Raw genomic sequence first — 25,554 nt, 5'->3', positions numbered from 1 at the left:
CTACAAGCAACAAGAAGAGCAGAGGGGACTGGTAACAAGGACAGCAAGTTGGACGAGGAGCAGGGGCCGGTAAGACGGACAAGTGGGACGAGGAACCTGAGTGGGGGCCAGTAATAGGGACAAGGAGCAGTAGTAGGGGCCGGTAAGAGGGATGACAAGTGGGACGAGAAGAAGGGGACAGTAAGAGGGACAAAAAGTGAGAGGAGGACCAGGGCCGGTAAGAGGGACAACAAGCGGGATGAGGAATGCCACAAGGGGCCCGTAAGAGGGACGAGGAGCAGGAGGAGGGGCCGATAACAGAAATGACAAGCGGGATGAGGAGAAGGGAGCAGTCAGAGGGGCAACAAGCGAGACGAGGAGCAGGGGCCGGTAAGAGAGATGCCAAGTGAGGAAGAGCAGAAGAGGTTGGTAAGAGGGACAACAGGTGGGACGAGGAGAAGGTGCCGTTAAGAGGGACGCGCCTTTGTCGTGGTGGTGCCAGCCCCCCGGAAAGTACTCCTTGACGACCTGGGGCAGGTCGTAGGTGCTGAGGATGCGGTCCACCTGGTACTTCTTGCGCCAGACCAGGGACTGGCACAGCATCTCTCTTGCCTTCTCCAGGTTGAAGTCCTGCGCCTGCAGGAAGCGGACCAGCGTCTGGTCGCTTGGCACCTGAAAGGGAATTCCATGTCAGTTCGCATAGTGTGTGATAGACATTTTCACGGGAGATTTTCATTTTCCTATAAAGATTTTGAAATACTTCAACCCTTTCACAATCGTCGCCGTACGTGTACGGCGGCGATTGCACAATTAAAATGTCCTACCTAAATGCCAAACTGCATGCACCCCGAGAGGTGCTGCTTTTGTAATGCATTTGAGGAAATAGAAATGTTATATTCGCATAGTGTTTCGCATTGCTGGGGCTATCTATAGTTTGAAAACTAGAGGCTCAGCGCACGTGATACACACAAGATGATCGCTTAGCGTGTTGACTGCTTTCACGGTGGTGGCAATCGGAGTGCCGGTTCTTCCGATTTTGGCTTTTCACGCCTCTCAGTATTGAATTCAGAGGATGAGAGCTCATCAGCCAACGGAGAAGCTCCGTGAAGTGCATCCGGTTCAGAATCAAAGACCGCCAGAACATTGCAGAAGCGGGTGCACCAAAGTGAAACCGAATGGAAGAAAGGTGACAACATTTAACCCTCAATATTTCCACGCGATGCTTCTCAACCTGAACAGCTTGCGAGCACTGCCTGTGATCCTGTTGAATGATAAAATAAAAACTACATTCAATCTTTTCTTGTACTATACCTTTGGAAACAAAACCCAACACTGGGAAATATTTTTCTGGAAAGAAAACCCAACCGGGACAGGGTTAAGTGATTGTAGGCATTGCTGAGATGTAGCATTCCTACAGAAGCTCGACCGATGTCCTAATGATGCACCCGATCTTTTGGCCACTGTAAAGTTACTTGTTTCAAGTAAATTCACGTGACATTGCGTCACGTTTTATCCCTACAAGCTAACTGAAGGAAGGATTTTTTGCAAAGGCCTCTTTCAACACAATATCTCTTTCCCGCCTTACTTTACCATTCAGTACCGGAATGTGTTTCTAATATGATTTATTATGACTTATGCTTTTCGATGTGCTACTTACGTGTTTCATGTCTTTGCATGTTGGGTTCTTTTCTTTTGTGGAAGTGACCTCTGCCATGCATCAATGTCGAAACCTTTATGGTGTTTTTGGGCAAGCAGTAAACATCAACGGTGATCGATGGTTGGTCTAGGCACTTCCCGGTAACATTCACGGCATCGTGCCAGCTAGAAAACTCCGATTTACATGCGTTCGTGCGTGCACCGTTCGTGATGCCGAAGCAAAGCGTGCACGCTTGGCTCTCTTCAAACGGCAGTGTACTTTATTCATTTATCATTTTCAATACCTTAAAGGCCCAGGCTGCTACAAAAAGACTGGGAAGTAATAAAAAAAAGAAAGATGTGAAGTTGGTGAAAAATGCAGCAAAAAACCAATAAGTCATCATACTTTGTTTCACCAAAACCTGGCAAAGAGCAAATGCTACGGCTCCTTCGAGCCAATCGGAGCGACGGAGACGAACCACGCGACAGCCCTTACCAAAGGCGCAAGGGCGAAAAGCGTGATGCAAACAGTTGGAAAAGAGAGGAAGAAGGAACTCCCCTCTTGCCCAGATTCTTTTTTCTGTGACCCGGACGTCGCTTTTCACCCCCTAGACCAGTGGTTCTCAGCCACTGATGTTTCACGGACCCCTTGTGGATTGGCGGATATGATGGGGGACCCCGTTCGCGGCGAGAGGAAGGGGAAAAATAAAGAATAATTATTATAATATTTCAATAAATGAATATAACTAAGAGCTAGTGTGAAGTAGACTTCTCTCATTGACATACACAGGAGGAAACTCACCCTCAAAATTATAATGTTTCCTCTTAATCTGAGCCTGGCTTGACTGATGAGGCAGGGCTTCGCGGATCTAGAATGCCTTCGCGGACTCAAAAGGGTCCGCGGACCCCCATTTGAGAACCACTGCCCTAGATGACTAGCCTGTCCCTCAACGTTTGTACACCCCCAAAAGCGGCTTTCCCCGCTCCCCCACCTACGGGTTTGTTGGCACTGCAGGCACAACTATACTCGGAGATAACTTTTCTTGGCAATGCAGTCAAAGGTACAGGCACGCGTGCCCTCTCCCCTTCTGAGCACTGATTAAAGGGACCATGAAACGATTCTGAAATCGAATTTCATCCACCGATCATCGTAAAAGGTGTGAAAAGAAACACAAAAACACAAAAATAGAGAGCCAAAAAAATTCTTCGCTATAGAACTTTTAAAAGAAAACTGGACTCTTTTGCACCTTCTTTCCTTCGAAAGCTCTCTGCCTTTTCACTGCGATGCATCCGCGGAACCGCAGCACGTCAGCTGAATCCACGTCGCCTATTGGGTAAGAGCCTACACCTCACCAGCACCGCGATCATAAACAAGAAATAGTCGCCAAATGTTTCCTGAAAGTTTTGTTAAATAATATTCAGATCCACATTTTGTAGCATAATTAGAGATGTGATGAAAACTGCCAAATTTGATAAGGCTGAGAACCAAGCGCCATTTATCGTGTGGTAAACAAAGCAACTATGGCGCTTGCGCAGTAGGGCCGACAGCGTCGCTCAGTTACTTGGTTACTTGGTTGCGACGACCAACAAACGTTTATTTTTCTATGTGTTCTTCTCGTGCGTCCAAACTTCAAGCAGCAAGAAAAAAGTACTTGAAACAGACCACGACGAACAAGAACGCTGGATCCACAAACACCCGAGAAAAGCTACAACGGCCACGAATCGACCGACCCGGACCAAGCAAGCTCGGCGGAATATAGGCCTAGCAGGCAGTCCAACTCAGTGCAACGTTGCTTCAACAGTAATTGGCCAAGACCGTCTGCCTCCGACCAGCTGGCGTGCTAAATGGAATATGCCCGCGCGACCCTTGTGAGCCCTTCCCTATTATAGTTTGATTGCTAACCTCAATTTTAGATTAAGAGGTGAGGTCAGTCTCTTCCCCTTGTCATCTCCTTGCTTTCCGAGGCAGTGTTCTTGAGCACTGCCGTCGAAAAAGGACTCTCATCGATTCTGTCTTCTTGTTTTGTGTGGTATAGAGCTCAGATAAACGCCGTGTGGATTACCTTCGTAACACAGTATGTACACTTTGTTATTAGTATGCCATTTTTATTCTGACATGACTGCACGTCACTGTCGAGCTATAACAGTTCGTGATAGCTATGTGCAATGCCGGTCCAACCTTCCTTTGCCGAGTGTCACGTCAGTATGGAGTTGCCTCGTAAAAGATTGGCCCTGAAGCGCTTACCAACAGCACGAATACAGCACTTCCATCAAACATGCGCGTCTGTTCCGAGTGTGAACAGGTATTTACGTGGCTTTTGCCGACACTGTCGTAGTTCAAACGTATCTCTTTTAACGTCGGCTCGCTCCTGCATCTCCAAGGCCGCGAAAACGCCACGGCAATTTGTTTCCATCTACGTCGCTTTGCAAACGACTGACACGGGCCGCCTTTTACCAACAAGGACAGCTGGGTGGACTTCTGGAGTCTTCACCGGAAGACTCGCCGCACTTCCTAACAGGCATACCGGCGTATGGGACTAGTCCCATGGTGTCGCTGTAGTGCAAGATATCTCATTGAATTTCACTAAGCTGCGATGTGTCCATGGCTATCGCGGGGGTGAGAAGCGCCGATTAAGAAAATATGTCGGCACCATCAGCGCAGTAAAACCTACCGGCGCACCCCCAACTCACCACTGCTAACGCTCCCATTCTCCTACTGCCAAGAAAACTTCCGGTTCCTGTGCCAGAGTACGTCACAACCGTCAAAATTACGCCGCAACCTGTTTTGCAGTCAGTTGGAGAGAAAGATAAAGTCAATATTTCATTAATTTTTTGTGTAGAAGTTAATAAACCGAGACGAAAACAGACGCCTGTTCGGCATTCAGTGAACGTTGGAAGGTTTAATGTGAAAGTTATCTGGCAAAAGTGAAAAAGTCATTTCATGGTCCCTTTAAAGCCGAGCGTGCACTCGCCTCCTTTCCTCAGAAATGCCAAGAAAAGTTGTCCCCGAGTTTAATAAGATGGGAGTACGATCAAGTGTCTCTCTCCGACGCCCCAATTGGGTCAGTGGGACCGCAGCCTTCGCGATTCGGCAAGTCACGGTGAAACGAGTATAGGAGAGAAAATGATCTGTGATGGCGACTCTGAAATCTGATGCTTCGGTGATTGCAGAGACTGAGGTGGGCGGGTAGGTCCGTTCGACGCTGGTCTTTGGTATAAATAAATGGGGAAATGTGTTAGTCCAACGGTGAGGGACATCTATTTTATGACAGTGGTCCGTATGAGAGAAGTAAGACAGCTCTGAAAGACAACTTTTTAGTGATTACAATGGTTGGTGGGAACACTGATATACAATCGTCACTGTAGAACTTAATTTACGTGTACTGTCGGATGTAAAGCAACTCACTGCCCGTAACGATGCCTCTCTCGATTTAGCATCAAGAAAGCAATGAAATGAAGAAAAAAAAGATTTTTTTTCTAAAACAATTTATATACACCAACTCAACTCTCCTACGTCACGCCGCGGTGGTGGCGCGCCGGACGCACTTCCGGTCTGGGGCGGTGGGCAGAAGTCGCCGTGCGAGACATGCATTCCTGTGTTCCTTTGGAAGAAACGAGACAAAAAACCTGCCTTCTCGTCAAAATGCTGCGCGGGAACTGTACCAAGAGAGTCTGGAAAGGTTTGAAGATCAGTTTTCATGTGTTTCCGCCCTCCGTTCGTCCGAGAACGTGGATATTAGCCGTGACAAGGGCAAACCAGACGCTGTCGAACTACGATTGCTTGTGCGGGCAACACTTTGTGGTCGCCAGGTGTATTTGCTTTGTTCCAACATGAACAAGAGAAAACCTCCAAGTTGTCCGGACCACCCACGGGTTCAGTGCGTCTTCCAATTCACACGGCCGGCTGATCGTTCGAACTTTCGTCTGCTCTTTCAAACTTGCCTGCTTTTTGTCGTCTGCTCGTTCAAACAAAAGCGGCCCGTAGACCAAACTTTGACCCGGTGATTGCACTAAGAAGTAATTTCAGGCCTCAAAAGACTTAAGTTGGCTCGGTGCAAACAGTAGATACAAGATGTTGATCATTGGTACCGGTGGCCATCACCGACTTGATACGCTTGCTCTGTTCCCGCTTCCGATTTTCAGCATCGACGTCGATCATCGCCGCACCTTCTACACTTTTGCAACACGAGCGACGTCGCGACCAAAAATAGCTAGAAGAATCTCATCATGGTTTTGGCGTCCATTCTGCGGCGTTCACGCGAATGAATCGCCGCAAGTCAAATTATTTACGGAAAGTTTAGCAGCGTAACGAGCCTTGATAATTTTGCTCAGGGGATTAAAGTGGTAAGACATTGCGATGGGGGACGTAGAATCAACAATTCCAAAGCGAAAAAGAGTACGCAGACTCACACAGACGCCGACAACGTGACATTCGAATGGTTTGTTGACGCGGGATGCGGTGCTTCTTGCCCGTACTCCATTGCGAACGGGTTCGAACTGTCGTCTGCTCTTTCAAACTTAGTTGCTTTTTGTCGTCAGCTCGTTCAAACGACAGCGGCCCGTAAACCAAGCGTTGACCCGGTAATTGCGATAAGAACTAAGTGCAGGCCTCAAAACACTTTTGAAGGTTGGTTGGCGTAAGTAGGCTAAGTGTAAATAGACACAAGAAGATGTTGATCATTGTTACCAGTGGCCATCACCGACTTGTAATGCCCGATTCTACTTGCGGTTTTCAGTATCGACGTCCGCCATCTCAGCTACGGTCCACGCTTTTGCAGTCCGAGCGACGTCGTGACTGAAAATGGCGAGCAGAATCTCATCGTGGGAGTCAGGTTTTAGCACCCATTCTGCGGCGTCCACGTGAAATGAATCGCCGCACGTCACATTATTCACGCAAAGTTTTGCCTCGTTAGTTTTCCCGAAGCCGCTCAAGTAGTCAGACATTGTTAGGAGAACGTAGAATAAACAATTCCAACGCGAAAAAGAGCACGGGGACTTCCACCGACGCCGACAACAACGCAATTCAATGGCTTGTTTATGAGCGACGGCGGGCTTTTTGCCCACCATCCACCGCGCATGCGCGGCGCCGGTGGCGTCCGCTAGGGGCGCTCCGGTTTGTTTGTAAACATGAGTTGGTGTATAGGACACATATAAAAAAAAAAAATTTGACCATGAAAAATAAATGTTTTTGTACAAATATTTACGTTGCTAGACACAGTTTTGGTGCAGGAGATGGATGTCGCAGCCCGTAAAGCCCCACCCCGTGCTTACATCTTTCCTAGGCAGGAGAGATGATTGCAGTCTGAAGGGTTGGTTGTAAAATTGTACCTTCTGGCCATAATAGTATTTTCATTTTTAATGTACAATTTTTTTGTTTGAGAAACAAATAATCTAGATAGAGTCATTATGCTAGTTCTAAAAGTATTCCGAGATTGTTCTTTCCGCTTTGGGTTGAAACGATAACAAATGTGGCTGCTGGCGTCTGCGGAGGGCTCAGCGTTCAATGTTCATTAAGCTCGTCTATTTTTATGAGTGCGACTAGCTTTGAGTTCATAGAGGTGTTTAGAGAAAGATCTCCTCAACTGACGTAGTTTGCAGCGAACAACTGTCGCAAGTATGTGCCTTCGGAAGCGCTGTGAAGATGCTTGTTTTCATAACAAGAGTGACCTAAGCCTGACATCCCACGTCAACTATGTTGCTTGATCTGGCTTGATTTCTTTGCTTGTGCGTGTTGATGCCGAATAAAAATGTTGGATCCTGTAAAAGCAGCCACGCTGCGCTGCTCTGTGAATTGTGCATCCGTCGTGGTTGCGACCGTGGTTTCAATACCGAGAAGATACCTAGGTAAGCCCTTGCGAGCCATTTGAAGACTGGGTTTTGAAATGAAATTGATTGTTTTTTGGAATAAATTGTTTCAGAAAGGCGAGTTAGTATTCTCAATGCCATTAAAAGGTATAAAAGCATGTTTATAGCGCATAATTGTGTTTAAATAGTGCGAAAAAAATCAAATTGAACAACGGTGATAGCAAATCGTACAAATTGGTTGCTGCGTGTGAACGCGGGCAGCCCGTGTTGCCGGTGTTGCGACAACAAGTTACTGGGAGAAATTGCCCCGTCTGGAGCACCTCGAACGTACAGCCGGCCTTTACAGCTAGCTGTAACAACTGGCTGTAACAACCGGCTGTAATGGCTGGCTCTAAAGTATGGCTGTAACTGCCGGCTATAAGAAAAAAATGACACCGAAAAGCGTTATGCCCATAGGGAACCATATATAAAGAGACTTCAGTCCCCCGGCAAAATTTCACCTCACCATCTTGAGATTGTACGAAAGTACTTTGGCGACCGAACTAGCCCGGGTCAGAGGTCGGATAGAGCAAAAAGCGAAACTTTTGGCGCGGCACGCGATGAAGCGGCCGCATGGTTCGCAACCTTTCCCGTCATGTTGTGCCATCTAGGGGCGTGAACCAGAAATGAGAACAAACCTTCCAATGGTGGTGCTCTTCCCTGGAAGGCGTATCTCACATTCTGTGTTTACCAGTCTTTGTCAGCGTGATTGTGCTTGTATAATGTTTTAGGGCTACGTCATTTCAAGGTGACCTTAGAGTGCAGCCACGATATGATATTAGCTTTAAAGAGGAGAAAGCTGCATAACAGTCTCTCTAAAGTCTTGTCTGCTTTTTGTTTCATTATTCGCATACACCATGCTTTTACTGTATTTCAGAAAAAAAGAAAAAGAGTACAGTGGACGTGCAAATTGAGCAGAAAGGCGAGGGTCCATGCAATTGGGTGTGCCTATTGATCCAACCCCCCACACCCCTATAAAATTAATAAAAATTCAATTAGATATTCGAAGAACACTTCTTAGCATTATCTGAATCAGTTCAGATTCGACTGGAACTCAAAAATTTTTATATTCCCACATCCCCAAAATAAAGGAGACGAGAGATGGTGCTTGTCAGAGACACTGTTGCTGAGTAGAATGGGTGAGAGGTGTCGTACCTTGCCCTGGTGAGCGTTGGCAATCCACTTCTGGAGCATGACCAGGCAGGACTCTTGGTACGGGGTGAGTGCTCCCAGGCAGCGCTCAATGTACTCAGACTCCAACTTCAGGTTGGCATCTGTCAACAAATGGAGGAGTGAAAGGGTTCGAAAAAGATCCACTGCTCCTTGAACAATAAATAAAACACCAACTACACTTTTACCATAAGGTCCCGTATGAACGCCCGCCCCCCAGAGATATCGCCCATCCCATATTTTGGAGCTGAATGTCCATAACATAAAAATCACAAAATATTGCTCAACCCCCAATTCTCGCCGAATAACAATCACACGATCTCTGCAGGGAATTGCATTAACCGCGCAATCTTCGGTATCGATGTGTTCGGCGGGTTCCTTCGTGTTTATCACTCTGCGACATGCGAATCTGCTGCGACCGCAATCCGCAATATCTGTTCCCATGACACGCAAGTTTGTGGCAGGTTCCCACACCTTTGTCCATGATCTGCGCGCGCTCGGTTCTCGTGACACCCTAGTTTGTAGCGGGTTCTCGCGTGTCTATCGCACTGTGAAGCCAAAATGTGCTGTGTCCGCGTTTTGTGGTATTCATTCTTATGGCAGGGGAGTTCGTGGCAAATTTCTCCTTACTTAGAGCACCGTGAAACGCAAAGTTGCCGCGTCCACGACAAAACAAGTTCGCCAACGGCCGGTGCCGCCGCCAATATGTCAACGGCTCTTTGGACAAAAGAACCTAGGAAGCAAATGCACTAAGCAAGAAATTAATACACGCGTTCCTGGGAGCTCAGTGGAACCGGCGCTTCTGAATGTAAAAGCCGGCAAGTCGCAAAAACTGGGAACGTATTGACGAGGTTAATTAAGATGCTAGGAAGCCACCGAAACCCACGTTTCTCAAGCCATTTATGACCACAGTAACATTGGTCGGGGCCAAGGCCAGTAAAAGGAGGGCCGACATCGTCTGCCGACCTTGAGCAGACGGGGCCTCGGCAGCTGCAGCGGCAGACGGTGGCGCCGCCTTCTCCCCGGCCGACCTCCTCCTGACAGCGACGGCCTCAACGGCGGGTCGGTCTGCGTCCCCGCTGCCGTCTTTCTCTTGAAACGGGGGCAGGTAGGTGATGCCTTCCTTGTGAAGCTCATTGATGTAGTACTCTATGATCTCTTTGCCCTAGAACAAAAACACAGAGATGTAACAAAAATTGTTAAATTTTTTCTTCCAACCATTGTGCGGAGTGTAAAAACCGGTTCACACACTCGCGACTGCTTACAACCCAGCCCTTGCGATCTCTTACGATGAGAAAACCTGCCGGCACGCTGGTGACGTCTATGAAAAGGCCCTGGAACTGAATCTCACTAGGGCAACGTTTTTGCAGGATTTGCAAGATCAAATGTATCTACCATCTATAAGAAAGGGTTGTTTATAATATTGTCAAAAGCTTTTCAAATAAAAACTTTCAGCCTTTCCACTCTGGTGAAGGAGGAAGAACAGCGGAGCTGTAGCTTCTGTACCCGACGGTGGCTCTCCAGGCAAGTGATCTGCTCTTCTTTCGCAAGGAAATCTAAAGCGCTCGATGCAGTGGAACTTTAGGCGATAGAGGCCTTGTAACGGTTGCGAAACCATTTGCGCTGCTGCGCATATCGCCGCTCGTTCCGCTCCCGTTCTTTCTCCGAAGAAAGGTTGCCGCCATCTATGAGCGACGGCAGCAACCTGTTGTCTGGTTGCCGCCGTCGCTCATAGATGGCGGTAGCTGTCCAGAGTTCGGTGTCGTCATTTTTTTGCTAGTGTACACGATCCTGGGGAACCGAGCCCTTACCAGCTCCGCTGCAAAAGAAAATACTGCACAAAAAAAGAAAGAAAAAAGGAAATATGCAGAAACCGCGAGTGTACTATCGTCGGAATAGATTTCGAGGCACTCAATCGTAAGCAGTCCTATGTGTGCGAACCGGCCCTTGGGACCTGGCTTAGGACCAGAGAATGTGCCAGTGCTCTTTATCAGGTTAGGGTGGAACACTCGCGATCTCTCTACATTTCTTGTTTTAGAGTGCAGCTCTTAGGCACCGGTTTCCAGCTTGAGTGGTGTCGGCGTAACTGCGTGGTGCATTATGGAAAACGTCCCATAATGCACCGTGCCGAAACGTCACCGTGCCGAAACGTCACCGTGCCGAAACGTCACCGTGCCGAAACGTCACCGTGCCGAAACGTCGCGAGTGACGTTTCGGCACGACACGTCGGCAGAACCGCACGGTACATTATGGGGAACGTCCCATAATGCACCATGCCAAAACGTCACTCAATGTTTCACAGCGGTGCCCAAACGTCACTCACGACGTTTCGGCATGGCGATGTTTCAGCACCGTGCCAAATCGTCGCGAGTGACGTTTCGGTGGGAGTCACGTGCCGAAGCATCATGTGACGTTTCGGCACCACACCAAAACGTCGTGTGACGACACGCATTTCGTGCGTGAAAAGAGGAGGAGGAGAGGCATACCCTCGCCTCAGTACTCTCCCCTCCACCTCCTTGAGAGCTGCATTCTAAATCAGCATTACAGGAAGTTGTAGAAATTTCATTTTTTTCCTTCAGGCATCATTTCTTCACTATGCAGAGTGTAAGCTCGTTTGCTTCCCTTTGCGCGAGTTGATGTGACGTCAGGGTGCCGAAACCTGATTGGCTTTGAATGAAGGATATTGGGTAGAACTCGATGCAGCTTGCTTTAAGGTCTAATCACTATTCTTCAATCGTAGCCAATCAGAGCTCGGCATCCTTCTGAGGCCACCGCAACTCCTGCGCAAGAACCAGACGAGCTTACACCCTGCATGGGCTCGATAAACTGTCGACTATGTTATAAACTACCATGCTCACAGATAGTATGTCCATTTGATCCCGCGAGTACAGTGAAACCTTTGCTCTAGTGAAAAGCAGTTCCGGGGCCACCTCGTATATGGCGCCAGACAGCGGCGGCGCGTCGTTCTATCATAAGATATCAAAAGAGATTGTGATTAAGGTCCTGCGTTTTCGGCAGATTCTGACAAACCTCAAAAATTATAGCCCCCCAACCCAGATCTCATCGAAATAGGGGAGAATTGATAAGAAACCACAAATCGGAGCTGTCCTCAAATAAGTTTTACGAAAAGAGAATATTTGTCTGGAGCTCTGTATTGCGCCAACCCAAAACACAATCCCCAATCAACCCCCCCCCCCCCCCCCCTTCCACCGACAAACTGTCCGCGAGGCTGTTTCCTGCTTCAAAGCCGCACATTTTATCTCCATTCTTGTTCTTATCGGTACGGGAAAGTTTTCCGAGTAAGTGGGGAACACATACATTCCCTCAAGGTATAGGAATCCTACGCCTGTGTCCTATTTTGTTCCAACGTCAACCCCGATGATACATAAATTTTTGCCAAACACCAAAAATTTATACCGAAAAACACAGAACCTGAGAGAAAAAAAACCTATTTTCAGAATAACATGTCAAAATTAGAAAGAAAAAAAACCGAAAACGTGGAACCCTACTTGTAATGCACTCGGCCGTAAGCTGTCGCTAGTGCGTGGACCAGCCCTTAACTTTGTCTTCCGTTCGCACACTTGTGCTCTGGTTACCTACGGCAAAACCTCTTAACAATGAAGTCGCTTTTTTTTTTTTTTCTTTCAGGAAAAATCTTTCCTTTTTGGTGAGTCACATCTATGGTGCCTGGAGCCCGTCTTTGATGGGAGTATTTGGCACCCGTACTTCCCTCGCGTCGAAAGTGGTCCTGAACCGGCGGCAAATTGCATCCAAGGAGCTGGCGTGCCATGCTGTCAAATGTGCAGCGAACTTGCTGCTACAACGCTCATCGATCTGGACGAGCATCGTACCGGCGCGTGGTAGTGTATCACTACCGCCTAGCGCACGGCAAAGACCCCGGGCCAGCGGTCGTACTGCACTGACTAAATTGTTTGTCTACAGCCAAGACACCAGACGCCAATGGGAGCTGACTAGCTTCCAGCTGCATAAACATACACGCAGCACACAAACAATAATAACAGCTGGTCGTAAAAGTTCAGGAAAAGAAATGTGGAGCCCCTCCACTTCACGTGAAGATGAAGGACCATTGAAGCTTGATATCTTTACGATGTCTAGGACGATGCCTAGAGGACGACGTCTAGGATGACCTCAAGGGCGACTCCTTGGACGACCTCAAGGACTTCTAGGACGACCTCCAGGACAACTTCCAGGACGACGCCTAGAGGAATTCAGCCCTTCTACTCTGGCGAAAACCAGAGCGGAAAGGCTGGAAAGGTTGCCGCCATCTATGAGCAATGGTGGCAACCAGACAACTGGCAACCCAGTTGTCTGGTTGCCACCGTCGTTCATAGATGGCGGTAGCTGTCTGAAGTTTTGTGCCGACATTTGTTTGTCCACGAACACAATACTGGGCAAACTAGCCCTTAACAGCTCAGCTGTAAAAAAAGACAGCAAACAAGAGCGTTGCTATTGGGGAGGAGGACAGACCGTGGCGCCCCAAGCGGTTAACTTAACAACTACATGGATGGGGACAACAAATACAATGACTCAGCGCTCGGCCGACAATACCGAACGCAGCGTCAGCGTTCGGCTGGAGTTCGTGCTCTCCGGCGAGGTGGAGGAGGGGCTCTTTTATTTCCACTACGGCCTGCATGAACAGTGCAGCATGCACGATCTCAGCTCAGCATAAAAGCCGAAGTGGGCCAAGCTCGCATTCTCTGAAGATAGATCCGGCACTTAACGTCGCTTCGTTGATTGTTAGTATTTTTTACATTAAACTGTGCTTCGCGCTCTATTGTAGAAGATGACATGGCCATGCCCATAAGGCCTGTCGGCATGTGCACAGGCCTTGTGTTGAGTAAACACCGAGCGTGGGGAAAACAAACGGGTCAGAGCGCCCCCTATAGTTCGATCTCCTGCCCAATTGTCGCAACGTCTAGCCTCTTGACTGCTTAAGTTTCAGCGAAGTGTCAAGCAAGAGAGCGACCTTCGGCAGAACAAGCGTCTGCCACAACCACCTCCGCCGCTATGCAGATGCCAAGATCGTGGCGGGCAACGGAATTTCGCTTCTACGATGTCATCAAGCAGAAATCACGGGACAACAACAGGGATATGGTAAAAACACCAGTAGGAAGGACGTTTCAGGCATTGTATCGCAGCTATATGTATGGGGTACAGACTACCCAACTCCCTTGTTACATTCGCTGATCCCAACTTCTTCCGTTCCGCATTATTACTGCATGCCCCCGAATCCTGGCATAAATTAGCTCGGTAACACATCATACTACGAGGACAAGAATAACAGTAATACTCCCTGGAGACAGGAAACAAGAAAACAAAGGAAAAACACAAATCTCCGAACACTGCTGCACGATTAGAAAAATCTGCATGGTCCTGGTATCGAACCAGGGACCTCTCCATCTCCAGTGAGGCACTCTACCAACTGAGCTAACCAGGAGTTAGATGTAGTTTTGAATAATACAATATTCGTTTAAAAATGAACTGCAATATTTATATTTTTCAAAAGGTTGATCGCAGCAAGTATGACTTGTCGAGCATCAATGCACTGCAGAGAGGCAACAGACACGGAGCTCATTACCGTGGGTGTTGCTACTTCGCGGTGCATCGGTGCTCGGAAAGAAGCACGCTTGACGGCGCTAACCTGCCGCGACCATCACTTCGAAAAGTACAAATATTGCAGTCGCGTGCTTAGGAGAAATGCACACATTGAAAGTGGGACAGTGCAGGTGCACACCTCGGGTATTTTAAAATAAATTGGACACCTCATGAACGTTGATAGCTCCCTTGCAGTACGATTTTCAAAATTATATGTCGGGCAGAGATGCCCCGACGACCTCCGTTCATAATTACCGGTAATGTCTTATTTTTTAATTTTGAAATCTGAGATTGCAGAAAGAATATTTGAATAAAGCAAGATGTATAAATCCCCTCTATAAGATGTGGCTGGGCATTTGTATGCAGAGAGCAAGTTGTCTGCTTCTTGCGCAGGAATTGCGGTGACAACAAAATGACAACAAGCTCTGATTGGCTCTCATTGGAAGGATTGGCAAGACCTCAATGCTAGATGCCTTGAGGTCTACCCACTATTTTTTTTAAACAGCCAATAAGAGCTCTGCATTCTGACATCATTGCAACCCCTGCCAAAGAAGCCGACGACCTTGCACTCCGCATAGGTTTACTTTTCGGTCAAACGCGTCGCTTACTTGCAATCACAATGCCGGCACTGGACATTCTGAGGTCACAGTTCGTAAGTATAGCTGGATTAAAATTAACTTGGCTTAAAAATGGGCGTGCGGAAGTTTAAGAAAAAGCTGAACAACTTCAGTTGGGTTTTTAAACATGGTGCAGTAGTGAAGGGCTTTGAAAAACTGTTTGATGTTCGATTAAAGAATATTCGGCGAAAACTTTTAACTCAAAATCAACTATTGGCCCACAGATGAGCCAGAGCGGAAACGAAGGGAACAGCTTCTTCACCTTGGAGATGTTCTGGGAGTACTGTTTCATGGCCAGCTTCTCGACGGCATTCTCAAACCCGAAGAAGGACTTGACATCCAAAGACGCGCTTTGCTCGAAGCAGGTCCATTCCGGGTTCTCAGGGTGAACCTGTGGCAATCGTAGCAAACAGTCTCGGTCGTAATGCAGCCTTAGTCGTAATGCATAGTATCAGTTGTAATGTACAGTGCCGATCGTAATGCCTTGTCTCGGTGCTAATGCAGCCTAGGCTGCAATGCATAGCCTCAGTAGTCATGAAGTCTCGCTCATAATATGTAGCCTCGGTCATAATAAACGGTCTTGTGTCAACAGACGACGAGACCGTTTATTATTTCATATTGAAGCAAAAGGAGCTCGGACAAAGGAACAAGAGGAAAGGAGGAAACATAAGGCACCCTTCAGTACGACTCGCAGCATCAAGAAAGCACCTTTTTTAAAATCAAACTCACCGAATATGTGCAGTTCTCGTTGATGCCCACGCGGCTGGAGAAGCTCTCGTTGTGGGCGTCGATCTTGAGCACCCGCGCCCTACGGTCGAGTGAGTTCTTCTGGATGAAGTAGACGAAGTCCACGCCAATGATCTGCAAAGATTAGACGACCGTTATGCATCACCTGTCCATAGATGAAGAATGCTCGATTGATTGATTTAGTAGGTTTTAATGGCACAAGGACCAGATATGACCAAAGAGTACACAATGAAGAATGCATTTGAGCATAGGCAAAGTTGGAATTTGCGTTGCATGGCCATTGCCGTTACCGCACCGTATTGTCACCGGCTAAGTTTGGCAGGTTAATGTCCTCCTAAATTCAGCGGGACACCACTATAAATCTTTTGGTCGTTTGACCACGCAACGCTCACAACGGTCTCCGTGACATTCCGTCACACCTTCCACAGGGATCTCAGACCTTAAACCAGGTGTGTGTGAGCATTCGAGTTACGAATTTGAATCAAATCGTGATTGGCTAAACAATTGGACTCAACTTTCATATTCCTAGTATTCGAGTTGCCCAACACTTCGATTAATCGAACAGCAGTGCTGCGGGTCGAAATTTGGGTTCATTCACGCTGTTGATATAATGAAATAGTCCTCACAGGTGGAATCTAAATCAAGCCTGCATTCAGAATCCTTGACTAACAATCCATTGTTAGTCAAGGATTCTGGGTGTTCCTCAAACAAAGCAGTCACAATGCCAGCTTCTTGGATGCACTCGAAACAAAACTTGTAACCACGCTCGTTGCAATTTTGAATTCAAGAGTCATGAGTCACCTGCAACCAGCTCTGTGCACTATAAGCCTACTCTCAGTTGTTACGTCCATAATATGACAAAGTACTGTCAAATAAAAATAGCAGCGATAATTGAACCGGCCTCTTCCACGAACTCAACGCGCCCTGTGGCATTGAGGGAGGTGCTAGGGCTAAGTAGCGTAAGACATTGCCCGATTCACCCATATCTGTCCCCTTATCCTGCAAGCTGTGGGGGATCGGTGGCCGAGTGGTCTAGCGCACACCAGCTCAGAGCACGTGGAGCGAAAGCTCTCGCTGCAGAACCCAGGGATGCTGGGTTCAATCCCCACCCCTGCCCGTTTCGATCTGGATGAGCATCGTATTGGCGTACGGTCATGTATCTCTACTGCGTGATGCACGTTAAAGAACCCAGGCTAGCGGTTGTACTGCACTGGCTAAATTTCTTGTCTACAGCTGGGAGACTCGTTGAGGCAGACCAAGTTCTAGGCTGTATAAACACACACACAACCCAATTTTTTTTTTTTTTTTTATTCTGCAAGCTGCGAATTTACACGTGGCTGGGTGGACACATTCGTCAGCTATGTCTTGAAGAAAATGCAAATAAAAAAAAAAGGCAATATATTTTTTAATCATATTTTGGGTATTGTGGTGTTTTATTATCCTTGAATCTTTATAATTTTTGTATAAAAATAGTAAGGACCAGGCATGGTCACGAAATTAGTTAAACACGCATTTGAAGAACAACTGGCAACCCAGAATGGCATAAATTTGAGCCATCTTTGTATGAGCAGTTAGTTCATCAAACTGTGACGTTGCCCGCCATCACACTTGTGTTTAGAAGTAGGCCTGGCCATCTTCTCTCCATTGCAGACTTCTGTAGCTTAATTTCATGCAATAAATTATCCACAAAAAAATACTTTTCTTGTTGCAAGAGAGTTGCTACACACCTATGACAACATTCTAATGTGTTTATCTTACCTAACTTTAGGGCATCTGCACAGTTTGCACAATAATTCTTGTTCTTAATTCCGTCTTTAACAACATCAAATTTGGCATATGTACAAGGTCGACAAAATAAATCCGGACTTTTCCCAAATTTTGTTCCTCAACAATACGGTGAAGCTAACCGGCTGCACTGTGCTTCTGCGGCCATGAGATTCGACAGCAGACCTATGCATGATAAACAATCTGCGACTTGCTCAAGAATGAGCAGTAAGCTCCGCGTGTATTGTAGTTTCACGGTTGATTCACCCAATTAAAAAGTGTTTGCGCAGAAAAAAAAAAGAAAAACCGCAAAATAGATAGTGCTTTAAGATACTAAGGTGTAAGCGTTGAGTCACAAAGCACAAGCCCGTTTTAAAGATAACTAGATTTTTTTTTTCATCAAATATACACGTGGCTATATTCGGGTCGTGACTCGCGAGAAAAAATGTGTTTGTGCAAGGCCAACTTGACACTCGAAATGTCGGAATGCACAATTTAGAAGGTTCAACGAAAAGCTAGATTGTACTCGTTCAATGATATATATTATTCATAGAAAACTGAAAAGTAACGACAAAAGTAATGCCGTTACTTTCATCGTTACTTCAGAAAAAGTAATAGAACTACAGTTACAAGTCACATCTTTAAAAAGTAACTCGTTACAGTTACAAGTTACTAAAAAAGTAACAAAGTTACAGTAATGCATTACTAGTAACACATTACTTTTTAAGACTGATTTGTCTCGAACACCTTTTCAAATTCAACTATCAAAGTTTTGTTAGAATACATATATTTTATGTTTATAACCAGTTTAAGAAACTTTCGTAAGCCCTTTAAAAATAGTGTTTTTGCTATCTTCAATTATCTTAGAATAGAATAGGTCTCGCACACAATATTTTTGTTTTTCATTGCACTCGGTAGATTAAAAGGAGCAGTTCTTCTGCATGTGCATAGCATCTAGAACACAAAACACAAGTTATATTAGAACTAACACCAGATTTATACAAAGAATATCAAGCACGATAAACTGCAAAAATTTCATTCAGTTACCGTATACACTGCATGTAAACAACTAAATTTTCATGAGGACGTAATTTTCGCGAACTCTGCGAATCACCTACAATTCGCGAAAAATAATGTCCCGCGAACAATTCGGGCAATATGTCAAGGCTCCGGAAGCTACACTTGATTTGCGAAAATTAGAACCCGCGAATAATTTCAAATTTTCAGCTTTGGCCCAATTCGCGAAAATTTGAGCCCACGAAAATTTGAGCCTGCGAAAATGAAGTCGTTTAGAGTAATTAAAAGATGTATCCCCCTGGCGCATGACTCCCAAAGTTTGTCGCATAAATGTGGTCATTAACGCCATTTTTATTCGTGCTCGCCTCACATCGTTCTGTCCGCAGTGCAAAAGAATAAACATGTAAGGCTTTTTTTTTTTCATCTGTGCAGATTTTCCAAATGTGATTTTCTTTCTTCGGCCGGAAACGGAAACTTTTGCTCGGCAACGCGTAAGGGCGTGCACACTTGAGGGGAACCAGTAAGTGGATAAGCTGAGAAGAACCAACTGCCAAACTTCCCTCAAGGAGGACTGAGCCTAGGATTCAGAGATTTTGAGCACGGCACTCAACCGGTATACCTGTGAAGCGCTAGTTATCATGGGCCGTTGTCCTCTCTTCATTGCGCACGTGCGCGGGTCTGAACGCGAGGGGCTCGCTGGACGTGCCACAGCATTTAGAATGCTTTGCAAGAGGAAAAAACGGACTAAACAGTGAAAGCTGAACAGCAGCCGTGATGCGCCGAGTGTGACCACCTTTACAGAATGCTAAAGCACGGACATCCGATGGTTAGTTTCCCGCCGCAGGGTTTGTCGCAACTTAATAGGCGGAATATAGCCTTCGTACAAGATGAGCAGTGCTACCGCATTTCGACGTAGTCGGTACCGGAATGCCGCAAAGAACACGGGCCAATTTTTAGTGTCGCGAACATTGCGAATAGATTTCAGTACTCAGGTATGATTCGACATTTTGGCAGCTATTCGACACTATTTGATTGGAATTTGATCCGAGTTGAACTGTCACTATTCGCACACCTCTACCTCAAACACACTGTGTCTTGATAACATGTCACACATTTTCGCTATATTTCCTGTGGATTAGGCAGCCCTAAACAACTTTTGTGTCAAAAATAATGACTGAAAAATGTTCCTCCTGGGATTTACCGACGTGGTCTGGAGGCACGGACGTACCTTCTTGAGGAGGTAGGGGGCCTCGACGTTGAGGCGGCAGCGTCGCTCTATGATGTGCACCGCGCCGTCCTCGCTCTTGTACTCCATCACGGTATCGCTCCCCAGGAAGACGGGGATCATCGGGCAGGTCGGGAAACGGCGCTCGTACGCCTGGAAAAGCCAATCAACCAGCAAATCAGTGCCAATCATCGTCACCTTCAAGGACAATCAGCATTAATCACCATCACAGGTAAGGCGAATCACCCAACCAATAGACCATTTGCTATATCCCCCAAGTGCCCCGGTCCGCGCTAAAAGAATCATGGAAACGGCGTTCCTTGAGCTCCCTAGTGATCAGTAATTTCAGCCCTATTCTTGGTTACACAGGTATTAAGCATAATTCGGAGTCACCCTGAACAAGCGCCTGATATACCCCAATGACCTGTCATATCGCTTTTAAAATTTCTCCTCAATGTCAGCGTTTTTGATACCGTGCATGCTGTCCACCCTTCAACCTGGATGGGCTGCAGAAATCTCTTACATTATTATCATGCTGATATTAAGTTAGAAACGCTAAAAATGCTATTAACAGCCCCAAGGACTCCGAGTTAAATACTGGTTTTTTTTTTGTTGTTGTGAATTATCGGCTTTTTAAGCAATTCCTGCTCAGACAACAATCACGAGAATGATAATATTGTAAGAGACTTCTGCAGCTCAGCCAGGTTGAAAGGTGGACCACATGCGCAGTATCAAAAATGCTGACGTTGACGAGCAATTTTAAAAGTGATATGACAGGTCCTTGGAGTATACCAGGTGTTTGTTCAGGGTGACCTCGAATTACGCTCAGAAACTGTGTAACCATGGAGTTGTTCAAAAATTAGATATCACTTGGGAGCTGCACGAACACCGTTCCCATGATTCCTTGAGTGCAGGCCGGGGCGCTTGGGAATACTGAAAATGGTCTATTGGTGACATTCACTGTCACTTGTAAGAGCCAATAAACCAACTGATCAGTAACAATCATTATCATCTTCAAGGCCAATAAGCATCGATCATCGCACACAGGGCCGATCACCCAACCAACCAATTGCTGACAACCACTGCCATTTTGTAAGGGCCAATCAACCAAACAATCAGTGGCAATCATGTCACCTTCAACACAAATAAGCATCAATCATCATAAAAGGCAAGGCAAATCACCCAAACAATTTGTGACGATCACCGTCACTTGTAAGGACAAATAAACCAACCAATCAGTGACAATCATTGTTGCCTTTGAGGCCAATCACTAACAATTGCCACCTGCCAAGCCAGGTCCACAAGCCCTTGAGGCTTTCACCGGCTCGCTATTGTACTTTCAAAATGTATTATCTTCAAATAAAACTATGTTCTAATCATCATCAGATCCAAGACCAATCAGTGACAATCATTGGCAGCTGTAAGGGCCAATCAACCAACCAATCAGTGCCTATCATTGTTGCTTGCAACATTCAATGGTAATGCTTCCTAGTTATGATGCGAAATCTGAAGGGATCATTTCTTGAGGTCATAAATTTGTTGAGTATGTTACCATAAAATCCCGTAGAACGCCCTCCCCTAAGAGATCACCCATTCTGTTGTTGATGGACGAAAAACATGTTGGTGCGGGTCAAGACTGAAGAAAGAATAAAACATGCAAGTCAACACAACCACATCTGAAAGATGTGTGGTTCTGTTATCCTTGTCTCGCATGCTTATTCTTCAATCCTGCCCCATTTCGAAACACCGCCACCCCCCTATTCCCGTCGGATGGCACGCGATGTCCGACGGAGATCGCATGAACCGCGCGATCTGCGGTAGCGGTGCGTGTGACAAGCGCGGTCGTGGCGGGTTCCCGTGCGTTGATCGCACGAATCTGCCACGTCCGCGATCTGCAAGATTCCTTCCCGCGACGTACGAGTTCCAACTTCGAAGCTGTTTCCCGCTTTTTTTTTTTATCCGCGATTAGCAAGCGCGGTATCTAGCCGAAGAAAAAAAAAAGAAAAAAAAGAGAGAGAGAGAGAGAGAGTGTGTGTGAGTGTGAGTGTGTGCGTGTGCGTGTGTGTGTGTGTGTGTGTGTGACATGAAAGTTCGTAGCGGGTTCCAGCGTATTCTGTTCGCGAACTGCGCGCGCAATATCGGTTTCTGACACCCGAGTTTGTAGCGTTTTCTCGCGCGTTTCTCGCGCCGTGGAGAACGCATCTGTTTCGTCCGCGACACGGGAGTTTGTAACGAATTTCCGCGTGTTTGTCGCACTGTGGAAAGTGAATAATTGTCACGTCCGCGACCTGCTCAATCAGTTCCCGTTTCATGTGGTTTGAGCGCGTGCCCCTAAGTTTTGCTACAAGTTTACTGTTGCACCCCAAACATCACCACGCCCGATTACAGCTGCCATTGCTGACCTTCGCGTGTGTTACCGAGCCACTCAAACGGGCGATCACGAGCCTCGACAAAGGCCAAGGCTGGAAAGGACACAGTATAGAATTTAAAATGGCAATAACCTGTTCTGCTGCGTGGTAATGATGAAGTGAAGTGAATAAGAGGAAACAAAAACCGAAGGTCCGTTATGACAGCGCCCATGCGCAGCTGCGGCAAAGCGTCGATATTTTTCGCCATGTTTTCATTTTGAGTGGGCAATCTCATATAATTCAATCGGTAGTGCCGATGTTTTCAAGAAGCCGGCAGATTTAAGAAACCAATTCTGCAAATATACGACTCTTGTCCAGATACACGTTTGCCACAAACATTGACACGCCACTGCATGAAACTCGGTATTCACCTCCAACGTTCATATTCGCAGAACCACGACCTAGGCGCCCGATAACTTAAATACAGTTTTGAGAAGAAACCCGATTTTCCTTCGGGCTACCTTACCCACTCAGCGTTTCTAATAGACCCGTGGAACAGGGAATTAAATTATTTTTCTCAAATGAACCGAAATGGGTAAGATAGGTACCACTTAAACATAAAAATCAAAACCACTTAAACTTGATTCCCGTGATCAAGACCACTTAAACATGAAAATCAAAACCACCTTAAGATGATTACCATCATAATTTAAAACGTACAGCGAAACAGACGGGACGGAAGAAAGGAGACAAACAACCGCGGATTGTTTGCCTCGGTTGTTTGTCTGCTGCTGTTTGTATCCTTTCTTCCGACCCGTCTGTTTCGCTGTACGTTTTAAATAATCATGACTTACCAACACGCCCAAGTATCCATTCTGAATGATTACCATGAAAGAGAATCAAGAGAGGTGGTTGTCGGCCTACAAAGTGCTGTAAACAGCGGTGTGGGGGCAGACAACCGCCTCCCTTTCAAGCATTCCAACTGACTCGGCAGAAGTGCATCTCAAAGAGGAATTTTTTTACCACATTTAGCATAAATCAGACACGGCCCTCTTCTGACAAGAGTAAGGTAACTGAACTTTTGTCAAATACCAGAAAATTGTCCGAGAACCTTTCGTAGGAAACATCTTTGTCATATAACATCTTGTTAAAAAAACTTGACCGCAAACCTTTTACAAAATATATATATATATATATATATATATATATATATATATATATATATATATATATATATATATATATATATATATATATATCAGTGTGTCGAACCGAAAAAAATACGGGTTCGGTTACGGTTCAGGTTCAGGTAAATTTATTTTGTCCCGGTTCAGTTCCGGTTCGACTAATTCAATCCGCGAACCGGTTCAGAAATTATAAATGACAAATTGCAACATTAAAATAAATTACAAATAAAACATCTGAAATCAGCACATACGAAAAGGGATACATCGTAGTGTAAGGCTCAGGGATTTCTACCAGGAATGGTTTCTTTCTGTGCACTCAAAGGTTACCACCGACGTTTACGCAATCGGACTTCATCTAATTGGGTCCGACGCAGTACCTGCAAAATCCGCGACCTCCTTACAAACCCACTTACAAGTAAACTCGCTAACTATCCCGCCACCTCGGCGTGTAAGCAATTGAAGGAACAGTGGGGAGAAAATACAGCTTTCTTTATTTGAACTAGCCTTCGGTAACTCAAATTAGACCCTTAAAGAAGTTTTCATTAAACAATATACGGAATATGAAAAACACTTCACCGAACGCAACGCCGGAAGGACGTAATAGGATAAATATTAAAATAGAAGAGTTCGCTGTCTCACAAATATGTTAGCTTCTAAGTGCCTATACGAAACCGGATGCATTGTTATCAAACTCCACAGCCTTTTCTTTTCTCATTCCGATGGAAGCAAGCTTCAAGAACTCGCGCGTTCTAGAAACGTGTTATGAAATGAGCATACAGCAGCATTTAGGATTTACGAGATTGTAGAAAAATGAAATCCCGTGTTGCGATTTTTTTTTTTTTTTTTTTTTTTTTTTTTTGCACAGCCTTTCAAGTCTCTTTCTTCCGTGCAAGCCGCGACCAGCGCAATACTGGTTCCTATGTCAAGATTCATAGATGCAGCGTTTGTCAAGATTCATGGATGCAGCGTTTATATTCCCAAGACTGAGTGGAGAAGAAAAATATGTAAGCGAAGTGTGTGTCAGTTGACGGCACTTAAAAAACAAATGGCATTGATAGCACATTCATTGTCAACAGCGCGTGGCCGAACCGTTTTGACATGAGCCGGTAACCGTTATTTTTTTCCCGGTTCAGTTCCGGTTCGGGGTCATCGCGATAACAATATAACGGTTCGGGTTCGGGTTCAGTTCCGGAAAAAATACCGGTTCGGTTCGGTTCGACACCCTGATATATATATATATATATATATATATATATATATATATATATATATTTATTTATTTATTTATTTTTTGACGGAGAACTATTTCGCAGAAATCTTTGTCATGACCCCTTGTAAAATAGATGATTGTCAAGATATGAAGAAATAAACATTATAAAGACTGCGAAAATAGTTATTATTATTGTTATTTCCACGTAGACGGTTTACTGAATCCCTCCAAAATTAGGCCTGTGTTGACCGAGGATAAAATACTAGTACACCCAGAACTTGTTTTGCACACTTTTGTCAGAGTGTGTCTTTATGTAAAAACCACGGGAAACCTCTCGTCACAACCTTTTGTCAAATGAAATACTGTCAGGCAACGAAGCACTCAACATTAACCAACGGCCCGGAAAAATATAAGGCAAATAGTCGCATTGAAAAAGGAAATTTTCTTATTTCACGGTTCGGCAGACGATTCACTAGATCCCCCGACCCCGACCCCCTCAATTATACAATTACGTTGCCGAAGCCAAGGGGGTTACATATTGAGTACATCTAATCGACGGATACCAAAGAGCCATGCGAGTTGCCGGAAGTCACGCAGCAATCGCTCCCTACATTTTTTTTTTTCTTCTTTTTTTTGCGTGTGAAGCAGACGACGAGAACGAGGACGCTGCTTAAACCGTTTGCCGTGCGATTATTTCGCCCTTGTACCCGCCTCTGAACACATTTGGTACGCTTCCGTTTGAACGGCACGTGATCGCGGAAGAGAGAGTGAACGCGGGCCTGAAACCCGCCAATCCTCAACCGGCGGTTTGATCGGGCGAAAAGAATGCCCGTTTCGAGCCGCAAATTGTTGTCTGGGTTGTTGGGCTCTTGTCGGTCATGTTCAAACAAAAAGAAAACAACATTGGCACGCGTGAGTACCCCGTCAGCGTCCCTTCCAACGAGAGTCGCCACAAAAGGGGCAGACGCGTCCGTCGCGGCGCCGCCGCGTGCCAGCGTTCCCACAAGCGCCACGCAGGTACGCGTCGGCCGCTTTGCGTCGGTTCTCGTCAAGCTTCCGCGTCTGTTTGCCGCTTGGGAGCGGGTCGGGAAGCCACCAACGATGACGTCACGAGCGGGCCTCGGCTCCTAGGTAACCTCATGGAACGATCCTGTCTCGTTGTTCGTGTCAAAGACCTCAACGCACCCGTCGCTCC

The 25,554-nt window shown here is 46.1% G+C and overlaps 1 protein-coding gene across 1 annotated transcript in view; it reads right to left on the bottom strand.

Annotated features, from left to right (window-relative positions):
* Window positions 1-25,554, bottom strand: part of LOC8033349 (SEC14-like protein 1) — a 78,846-nt gene that overhangs the window by 19,531 nt on the left and 33,761 nt on the right. Inside the window, exons 2-7 of the mRNA XM_040209913.2 lie at window positions 19,618-19,767; window positions 15,591-15,722; window positions 15,124-15,252; window positions 9,595-9,793; window positions 8,614-8,732; window positions 462-651 (exon numbers count right to left, since the gene is read on the bottom strand). Of these exons, the coding sequence (XP_040065847.1) occupies window positions 462-651; window positions 8,614-8,732; window positions 9,595-9,793; window positions 15,124-15,252; window positions 15,591-15,722; window positions 19,618-19,767 (919 nt within the window). The remainder of the gene's footprint in view (window positions 1-461; window positions 652-8,613; window positions 8,733-9,594; window positions 9,794-15,123; window positions 15,253-15,590; window positions 15,723-19,617; window positions 19,768-25,554) is intronic.

Source organism: Ixodes scapularis, unplaced genomic scaffold, assembly GCF_016920785.2.
Source record: "Ixodes scapularis isolate PalLabHiFi unplaced genomic scaffold, ASM1692078v2 PGA_scaffold6__148_contigs__length_123643588, whole genome shotgun sequence".
Lineage (NCBI taxonomy): Eukaryota > Metazoa > Arthropoda > Arachnida > Ixodida > Ixodidae > Ixodes > Ixodes scapularis.
Note: the sequence above shows the minus strand (reverse complement) of the source record. Positions and strands in the feature narration are given on the sequence as shown.